The 10,576-nt window shown below is 37.2% G+C and overlaps 1 protein-coding gene across 2 annotated transcripts; it reads left to right on the forward strand.

The window, feature by feature from the left end:
- Positions 1–5,402: 5,402 nt before the first annotated feature.
- Positions 5,403–10,362, forward strand: LOC112274680 (uncharacterized). 2 transcript variants are annotated; one of them, XM_024504347.3, is made up of 5 exons: positions 5,403–5,542; positions 5,934–7,321; positions 7,630–7,791; positions 8,968–9,035; positions 9,221–10,362. In XM_024504347.3, exons 2-5 carry the CDS (start codon positions 7,304–7,306, stop codon positions 10,242–10,244), a joined length of 1,272 nt encoding a protein of 423 aa, XP_024360115.1. In that variant the 5' UTR covers positions 5,403–5,542; positions 5,934–7,303; the 3' UTR covers positions 10,245–10,362. The 2 variants fall into 2 exon arrangements, with proteins under 2 accessions (XP_024360115.1, XP_024360114.1); XM_024504346.3 differs by having other exon boundaries at positions 5,404–5,542; positions 5,934–6,956.
- Positions 10,363–10,576: the final 214 nt, after the last annotated feature.

Here is a 10,576-nt window from a genome sequence, read left to right on the forward strand (position 1 = left end):
ATTTAAATTTATATATTTATTTCAAATTTAAATTCATATATTTACTTTAGTACAATAAATAATATCTAAATTATAGAAATTTACTTCTATATAAATATAAAAATATTAAAATATACATAAATAAATAAATAAATAACTTTTATCCAATGATAGTGATTTTGACCAAATTATATATATATATATATATTTTTAGTTTAAAAAGATTGTAAATATATGTGATGGTGGTCAATTAAAACATATTACTTTGATGGATAAATAAAAATAAGTGCAAAAATATTTTCTCTTAAGAAAATAATTCAATAAAACTTTGATTATATTTCATCACCATGGATAAATTTTCAACCACGTTTTTATAAATTTGGAATAATGTTTTATTTTAAAACTTCTGTCATTTTTATATTTTTTTATAATTTTGTGAAATTTTATAATAATTTGTATCAAAGTATTTAAAGATAAAATAATGTAGCGAGACCAAGTCAGATATTGTGTGAACCGTTAATTAGTACTTTCAGGTTGTAAAAATTATCAATTATTTCATTAAAACAACTTGTTATCAAAGCAAAAAGCAATTTAATATCATGAAAATTTAAAGTAAAACATATTCTCAAATTTGGGATTATTTTTTTAAAGTTTATTTTTATAAATTCGATTTTTATAATGCATAGAATTAAAAATATAAATTTAATAGACAAAAATTTATATTTTTATGTATATTAATTTAAAAATTACACATTTTAAAGTACATTGACCACATATTTAAGAAATGATTAACACAAAATTAATGTGAGTTTATCTTTGAAATATTAAACAAATATTTACGCATTTGAAATTCTACTAAAATTTCAGAATTTGAAACCTCAATAATTTATCGATTAAAAAATAAATTTAAAGCTATATGTTTTTTTGAATAAAAATTATAGAATATAATAAAATAATGAATATGCTGTAACCAAATTCTACTTTAGACATGACAAGTAAAATTCAAGTTCAATTTAAATATTCTTTCAAAAAGACTTTTCAAAACTTTGAAAATATTTAGAAGACTACAAAAACACTTGGTATTTTTATTTTGAATTGGCAGAAGGACAATAAACATTTTTTGAATGTAATATAAAAATCTAAAAAAACTTATTAACCTTTAAGAAGTTGGAAAAATTCCCACAAGTATTTCTTTTAAAAAAATAATTAATAGAAAAAAATACCTTATATAATTTTATTGATATATTAGTATATTAAAATTATTTATTATTTATATTTTAAATTTAAATTAATAAATATTATTCTATATTATATATTAATATTTATTTATTTATTTAAATTAATTAATATTTAACATTTTTAAAAAAAATTCTACCTTAAGATTCTTTCTATAATAAAATTATATGCATCCAAAATAATCAAACTTTAATATAATAATTATATATATACATATATATTCACATATAAAATAAAAAATATTAAATTAAGATTAGAAATTATTTTTTAAAAAAATATTTGAATGATAAATGATAATAGGTAGTAGATAAAATCAAGTAAATTTTTATTTTATAATTTTTTTAAATAAATAATTATAATTATGTATAATAAGCTACTAGTTTTTTTAATAATAATTAAGATTTTTTTCTTGTTATATATATATATATATATATATATATATAGGGATTTGTTAAAGCCATGTAACAATGTTGTTAAAACCACTTCTTCTTTTGTCATTTCATAATTGATTCCATCTATTTCCATTTCTATTTCTGGTTCTCCTTCCTTGTTTCATGTCTCTTATCTTGTATTTCCACCACTCTTCTCCCATTTCTATTTCGAACTTGAAACCTTTTTCTTAAGTTGACCAACATTTGTGACTTGCTTGAATATAGTTTGTTCAATGAGCTTCTCTACCTACAAAAATTCCAACATGACCAACTAAGAATTGATAGTCTTGGGTGCTACTTAATCAAATGTGAACATATTAAAGAACTACTTGTCTTTAATTTTTGGCCTCATCTCTACCTCTAAGCTGGTAAACAACCCTAATATTTGCTCCATGCCCATCATAGACTCCTTCTCTAACTTGTTGCTTTCCTAATTGTACAAGATGTTATCATTGATGATCATTGTCTTCATTTGCTAGTCCACTATAGTCTCGGCATCTTCTAAAGGACCTTAACTCTTATTGGTGTTGCACCACACCTTTTCTTCAAGGAAGATCATTAATTTTGAGGTGCTTGCAACTTTGGCTCTATTCAACTTGCTCAATTTATCCTAGACATGCAATGCCATGAGACCCTTGAGCTTAGCAACAACTACAACTTGAATCATTTCTATAGCAACTATGTTTGCTTTATTTTGAATTCAATTTCTACAAAGTTTAAATGCACACACAAAGCTTTTAGATAGCAAGGAAGACTTCTAAGCTATACAAAAATGATATATTACAAAAATTTACAATGGTGTGTTATGTCGAATGTAAGACTAGTTTCATAATAGAATGATTTGATGTTGATTTTTGGAGAAGATGAGTTATTTATAGCAATGAGGGCCTATACACAAAGCAAGTAATTAAGGCCAAATTGGAAGAGGAGGAAGTTACTTCATTTCAAATAGAAGGGATATTTTTTATAAAGAACAACCAAAAAAATATCCACAAGGTTGTATCTAAGAATATGTAGATTTGCTTCTCCTAATTGACCAAGATAAACAAGTACATGTTCAACAGTGCCATTCAAGCTTCAATAGAGGATACTTCAATTGACAAAGGTAACAAATGCTAAATCATTGACTAGTACAAAAAGAACAAGGAACTGATTTAATGAGATACAAATAAAAACATGGTCTTAAGTTTAGAACAAGAACAAGTAGGAGTTGAAAAAGGAAGTAGGATTGAAATGGGAGATAGCAAACGAAAGACAAAAATAGAGATAGAAAAGAAGGAATGAGGATAGGGAACAAAGAACAAGGGAGGGAAATAAAGACATGAAACATGGATAGACGAAATCAATCATGAGATGGTAGAGGAAGAGGATGTGGCTTTAGGAACATTGAGATGTGGCTTTGATAATTCCATATATATATATATATATATATATATATAATATCATGATGTGTACTTAAATCATAATACATATTTTAGAAAATAAGTCGTTTTGGATAAATACTACTTTAAAATTAATTTAAAGAAATTTACATTGATTACTAATATAAAAAAATGTTGAAAATTTTTTACAATCATGTGATATATTGTTAAAAAAAAGGCTAAATGTTTTTATTTATGTCAATTTTTGTAACTATAAATAATCTATGATTGAGAATAGTTTTTTAAATAGATTTTATTATGAATTTATTAATTTATAATTCTAATAACTTTATTTTTATGATAGTGGTTTTTTTAAATAAAAAATATATATTGAATTTATTAATTTATAATTCTAATAACTTTATTTTTATGATAGTGGTTTTTTTAAATAAAAAATATACATTGAATTTTCTACAAAAGCTATTACAAGTTAAATATTAGCTAAGTATTCTTTAACAACATCAATTTATATTATGAATCTCTTATTGACATTGTGTTTTATCATTAATATAATATTGCATAATTTTTTTGACAATATTTATTAAAAAATTAAAAATAATATTTTAATTTTATTTTACTTTAATTTATTTTTTAAAAATTTTATAATAAAAAATATATATTTTAAATTTTAAGTTTTTATCTATTTTTATTTAAAATATTCATAATAATTTATTTTTTGGTACTTTGATTTTTTTATTGATAAGCGCATATAAAACTTTAATTATTAATATCACTATATTTTTAAAAAATAAGAAAAATATTGAAAATTTTATAAAAAATTATTAAAGTTGATATGAACATATTAAAAAGTATCATATTTATTATATAAGACAACTTGAATATAATATAAAAAGATAAAGAAGTCTTTTGATTGGCCATGAAGATGAAAATGTAGGAAATTGAAAAAACATGTAGGAAATTGAAAACACATGGGAATTAAAAAATATGAGAACAAAAGAACCAAGGGACATGGTAATTAAAGTTTTTGAGAACCAAGAATCATGAGAACATAGAACTAGAGAATATGGGAACTTGGAAATATGAGAACATGAGAACAAAGAAGCATAGATGAATAAGAAAATAGATGTATGTGCTAGAGATTGCAATACCCAATGGCATTAATTTTTGCAATACCCAATGGCACTATATATATAATATGTAGTTATGTTATTTTCATATATTTTTTTATTTTTTACAACAAGTGAGATGAATTGTTTTTTATTTTAATATGTTATTCGAAAAATATATTAAGATATAATTAAATTTTATTTTTTAAAAGATTAATATACAAGTAGTTACAAAAGAGATTTGAAATCATCTTATGAATTATATTTTTTTTCAAAATAAGTCAAAAAACATTCAATTGATCACATATGTTTATTTGTTTGTTTGGTAACTATAGCAATTTGTATGAGAATGAGTGTGCAAAAAATTATATCCTCTTTGAAGAATGCATTCATAAATAACCAAAAATACATCCAACAAAATTCTTCAAATACATTATGTATAAATCTCATTCAATCATCTAAAAAATTTAAAAAAGATCTTCAAACTTAATTTAAACTTCTTACTTACTTCAAGAATTCGCATCATCCCTATACTCCACATAAAAAAATAACTCAAAAGATCCTAAAACAAAGTTAGTAGTATGCTTGTGGTGAAAAAGTTCTACATAGCACAAACAAACATGCAAATATAGAAACATTAAAAGGGAATACAATGTCAAGGGGGGTTGGTGTAGTCATACGGAATGGTGTGGGATACCGTGAGTGGAACCATCCTAGCCCTGCCCAAAAGCAATTACACTGCAAAGAAGCAACCCAAAAAACAACATTAGAACAATGCAAAAAGCAATGGAAGGGTAGAGAGTGCGTGTCAGTCCACAATGGTGTAGAAGAAGAAGAAGAAGAAGAAGAAGTAAAAAGGAAGGAAGGAAGGAGAATCTTCCAGTTGTGGGGTTGAACTAAACTGCACTGAAACTGAAAGACAAGTGAAGCGAAGGGACGACCGCAGCCCACCAGCGACCACTTTTGCCGTTCAACCTTGCAGGGCCAAAGGGACCTCCTCCTGCACCTCGTCGTCGTCGTGGTTGTGGTCATGGTGGGGGTGGGGTAAGGGGTTGTCGTCTTCGAAATGGGGTGATGGTGGTGGCACAGTGCGGGCTAGGCATCACAGCAGGAACAGGGAAACATGAGGCAAGAGGAGGATGAGGACGAGGAGGATGAGACGGCATTAGAAAATTCCTTGAGGAGGTTGAAGAAGCAAGCAAGGAAGGGTAGATGGAGAGGGAGAGAGGGGAAGAAAGGGGGAGGGCGGGCTGTAGGTTGAAGATGTTGTTGACTCACAATCTCATGGAGGCAGGGAGGGACGGACGGAGGGCAGCCTGGTTGACTGAGCCGCCTCGCCCCTCGGTGGGTTCAAGATGCTGCTGCTGCTGCTGCTGATGATGTTAGTCATCTTCATCACACTTAACTGGTGAGTGACAATCCCCCCCCACCCCTTCCTCTCTCTATCTCTCCTTCTCTCTTTTGTTTACTTTTTCCTTTCCGATGCAGTAACTGTTTGTTTGTTTGTTTGTTTGTATTTTTGTTTGTTTAGTTTCGATTTGGTTTTTAAGCTTTGAGTTTAATCACAAGTGAAAAGGATGAGATTTAGAAGGTGTAGATGGAGAGGCTGAAAATTCCACTGGGGGGGGGGGGGGGTGTTGAGAGCAATTAACCAGCGGGCTAGAATAGGGAGGAATATGATTACGTTTAGCCCGGACCCACTAGGGCGGAGCGTGAGCAGTATCCCGAGTTGTCTCGGTGGAGAGCACCAGGGGGCGTCACTATAATTGATGCCGCATGGCACTATAATTATGCTGCAGGTGCGGAGAGATGGAATTTGAGGACATACAGAGCAAGCTCATGGCAAGTAGATACAGCGGCTCTTGCTAATATTGGAAGGCGTGCAAAGTTCGCGGGTAGCGGCTAAACTACAGTTACGGAAGTTGATCTCCCAGTGAGGAATGGCTGGAAGATGATGGTGGGAGATGGATGACGATGCAGGTTTTCGGCGAGGGCATCTTGCTGAGCTTGGGTTCCTACTTGACTGAGTTCAGTTCGTTACAATGAGATCCCGGATGATACCTGCCCTCCATCGATGGAGAACGCCAGCAGCGAAGCAGATAGTCTCCGAATAGAGTCAGCAGTGGGGCCGAAGTCACGAAGGAGTGACCTTCCTGCAGTTGCGCATCTGCCACTGATTTTAAAAAGTTTACCGGGCAAGGGAAAGGCGTGCCAAAATAAGCCAAAATGCGGTAGAAAACTGGGACGAAGCAAGCCACATCTTAGGGTAGATATGCTTTATTTAGTGCACGGTCAATCGCATGGAGATGGTAAGCCTATCACAGATTAAAGAGAAGCGAGAAAAGCGCAAGTAATTGAGGACTTTCCTTCCCCTTGCTTTGATCTGGAGCCACGCCTCCTGCCCTTGCTCGCTTGGCCTGAGCATCGCTAGGGGCTCCCATTCTCACATCCTTTTCTTTTCCAGCACTCACATCTTGCTCTCGTGTCTATCCCACTCGTCGCCCTCTCTCTCTCTCTCTCTCTCCTCTCTCCCTCGCCGCGTGCTGTTGTTTGGTCTGTCTGTCTGTCTGCGTGAGCTTTTAGGTATGAGGATTCGCAAGCGGAGTCAGTCGGTGGCTCCGGCCACTACACCACCGCAGCCCATCTCCTACAAGTATCAGACGTCTCCGGGAGATGGGGTCATGCGAGGTTCTGGGGGAAAGAGCGCAGTTGCATCGCCTGCCGCTGTATGCAGCAACATACAGGGGAATCGACGCCTGGATGACGGTGGCTCGCCTCTTGCATCGCCCCATTCCAGCTCCGACGTCTACGCAGAGCCGCCGGTGAGACATGAGAATCTTTGCAGAGGGTTGTATGAGGGGATAAGTACAGCGACACCAGATGAGTGGGAGGGGGGTCTGCAATTCGGTCTACGGGACCGGGTGGTTCATTCTGCAGTCTGGTAGAGTGCGTTTAGATCAAATCTGTCTGTGGGATGCGCGCATGACCTGGGAATCATGTTCTCGATTTCGGCTTTCCTGCAGCGGCACCACTGCATGCGGTGGATTTTAGTTCGCTGTATGTGGGTCGGCGAGGGGGCTCTTCTGCCCGGGCACTGTTGGTGATCGAGAGTGCTCAGTGGTTGGCTGTAGTCGAGGTTGGCACTTTTGGATTCTTCCCTTTCGGTTCCATGAGTTTTGCGGCTCAGGTACAACAAGATGCAGATATCCTGCAGTGATCCCGAATTGGTCGCAGTTGTCGATGGGATCTGGAGGGTTTTCTGGTCTGAGCAGTTGACGTCTTAGTACTTTGGGGTTCGAGTTACGCTGCTGTATGATTCCTCCTGAAAGTCACTTATCCATGATGAGATACTAGGGACGACTTCAATGAGAGTGTGCTTATCCAGTCAGTTCGAGTGCAGTTTGAACCTCGCACACAGAAGTGGCGGACCTCTCCTAGGTTTTGTACTCCTGCACTTTGGTTTCTCAGTCGGCGTTTGTGTTTGCGCATGGGCAGGTGTTAGAAAACCATCGACTCTCGGATGCGAACGTGAAGAGCACTTACAGCGATGGAGATCTATCAGGTCCAGGAGATGACGGTGTCACCGACAAAGTCCGCCCGAGCCAATCACCCACCAAGAGGCGAAAGATTGAGCACGAAACTAAACCCGTCTTCGAGGTATTTCCTCCACTACTGGGGTTTTCGTTTGGTCCACACACCTGCAGTTGACACTCTTGCAAATGTTGTAACTTCTCTACAGACTTCGCACAAGATGCTGGACACGCAACGCCCAAGTTCACAACGGTGAGAAACTTGGGGGGCAGGCAAAGTGCGGGACAGCTGTATGATCTCGAATTTGAGCTATACGGGGTACACCTTCTCATTTAGGAACCAGGTTGCGTAGACGCTGTCCCCCGCACTTACTGGCGCTGAAACACAGCATTTCTTCGGCGGGGGGCAACCGCAGTCTCACAGTAGCCGGTGTAATGTAGTGTCCTACTTCTCATGAGTACTTTCTTGTGAGGGGGGTTTGTAATTCTCCAGTAGCACAGGTGTGCGACTTGGGCAACCTCGGCGCGGTGTTGTCATACTTTAGTCGGCTTCAGTCCCTGGTTTGCGCAGCCTTTTATTTGTTTTCATTCTCAGCGACCTGAAATCTTCAGTGAATCTCAGAGTGCTTCATTCATAGTGTGCGGGAAACCTTCGCAAGTGATCTGGAACCGGTCCTACTAGACTGGCGCCTTCTCCTTCTTTGCGGCCAGGGTTTCACAGACCTATCTGCTAAAGATGGGGTTGTCGTTGCGCAAGTGCTGAGCGTTCGAGGTTAGGGTTTCTAGTCCAGGAATTGTGGAGAAGCTTAGGGCTCCTATAAAGTCGGAGCTGGAGGGTGTGTTGTCAGCTTCTCAAGCTCCACCAGCCAGAGACCGTCTCGTCCAGTGGACTGTGCACGGCCCTTATGAGATTCACCGTATTACTGTGCAATTTGTTGCTGACATATCTCCTTGGCTACCTGTAGGTCTTGTAATTGATTCTTTAGCATCCACTGTAGGTGATCAACTATGTGGGGCCTCTCTGGGTATGAAAAGTCATGATTTCGAAGGTCCGCTTCATCTAGCCGCATTGAACTTTCCAAAATCTGTAGTGTCTGGGACCCTGGGTTTTTTTCGCTTACCTTTCATTAGTCTTAACCTAGGTTTCACGCCAGCACGTGTTGAACATTTTTCTGCACTCAATTGGCGAAGAACCAACGTGGGTTTGAGAATGTGGTGAATGGTGCAACTCAAATGAATTGTTGACTTTGAAGTAAAGCTATGGTAGCCTTAGATTGACTTGACTGTTGTTGGGCCTTGACAGGGATCTTCTTCCATGACTGCTGCAGAGCTGTTGGTGGTGGATCAGTTGGCCAATGGTGTACGTCAAAGGTACAGAATCTTTGCTTCACGAGCGTGAGGATGTTTAATTTGTGGTCCTCAAGTGGATTCTTCGGTTTTATGACGAACAAAAGCTGGGATTACTACCCAACAATTGATCCATGAATGAAGAACCTTTTGATGGAATTATAAGCGCAATTCATTTGGATAAAATCTGAAGCGCAATTCATTTGCAGGTTGGCTGCTTCAGAACATTCTACAACAACTGAGCAAGTGCCAGTAAAGCCAGTTCCACAGAAGCCAACAGAGAATTCCAAGGACGCTCTGATTAGTTCCATTTTTTATGTGTTCGACACATGTGGCGAGAACGGACTCTCAGCCAGCGAGGTAGTGAAGTATATGCTAGATCAACGTCTCCCAGGCCTCAAAGAAGGTGGAGCAAGGCACACCGTGCAAGTAGCTAACGTTCTTCGATCCTCGTCTTCTTTCATCTCATTAGGAGACAAGAAATATCTACTTTGCTCCACTTTAGATGTCAGGACAGACTCAAAGAGGCAAACTGGGGCAACACGGATAGTGCACAAGAGTGCGCCCGCAGGATCAGGGAGCGATGGGAAGGACTCGTCTGAAAATGAAGATGATTCCCTACGGCATGCAGCGAAAGCCAGGAAAGGAAGCAACCTGCAGCAGCCCAGCAAATTCACAGCTGCAGACAAGAACCCGCATTCTAACACAAGATCAGGCAAGAAGGTTCAAGCTGAAAAACCCAAGAGCATTGTTGCACAGGCGACTCCCGCTCAGGAAGAGAGACAAGGTTCGGATGAGGATGCTGCTGAACCGGTGGTTGTGAAGACTACCAGACGGCGGGGGCCATCTTCCTCGCAGAAAGGCAAAGGTCCTACGCAGTGCAAGCGCTATGATGGCAGGGGATGGCAATGTTCCCGGCTCACTGAGCCTGGTTACTCCTTGTGTGTCCATCATCAAGATTTGATTAACAAACGCGCTGCCAAGCTCAAAGAACAGCAAACCTTGAGTAGATTGATGGAATCCGTGCATCGGAAAGCCAAGAGTCAACCTGCAGCAGAGAGCGCGAAGCCAGCTGACTTGCCAGAGAATGGAAATTCCAAAGCACCCTCCAGTAGAGATAGGGATGTTAAGGATCATAGCAGCAGCAGGGATAATGAGAGGGATATTAGAGAAATCGCTTCTGGAGCTCCAGTCCAGAAACGAAAGATGCTCTCTCTATTAGCAATCAAGTAGCCAAAGCCTTGTACAAATTTCGAGCGACCATTTTTAGCTTACAACCCTTTGTAGTGCTTATTAGCACTGGATTTTGTTTTCTTTTCTGTTTTCTTTTTTTAAAGAACACTTACCAGTACACGTTGCATTGTGTGTGTGTCCACAAGGGCTCTTTTGTTTTCTGTCACATGATGGAGTCACAGGCTTACGCAAAGCACTTCTGCATGCCATGCAATCATGGGGTAGATTCTGTGGGTTTTTAGATGTTTCATGAAGTTTTTCATGTCTTGGCATTTCGAATTTTCCTAGAAGATATTCAGAATCGCCTAAATTAAAGGAACTTCCTGATGATT

The sequence above is a fragment of the Physcomitrium patens genome, chromosome 22 (genome assembly GCF_059467195.1).
Source record: "Physcomitrium patens ecotype Gransden chromosome 22, ASM5946719v1, whole genome shotgun sequence".
Lineage (NCBI taxonomy): Eukaryota > Viridiplantae > Streptophyta > Bryopsida > Funariales > Funariaceae > Physcomitrium > Physcomitrium patens.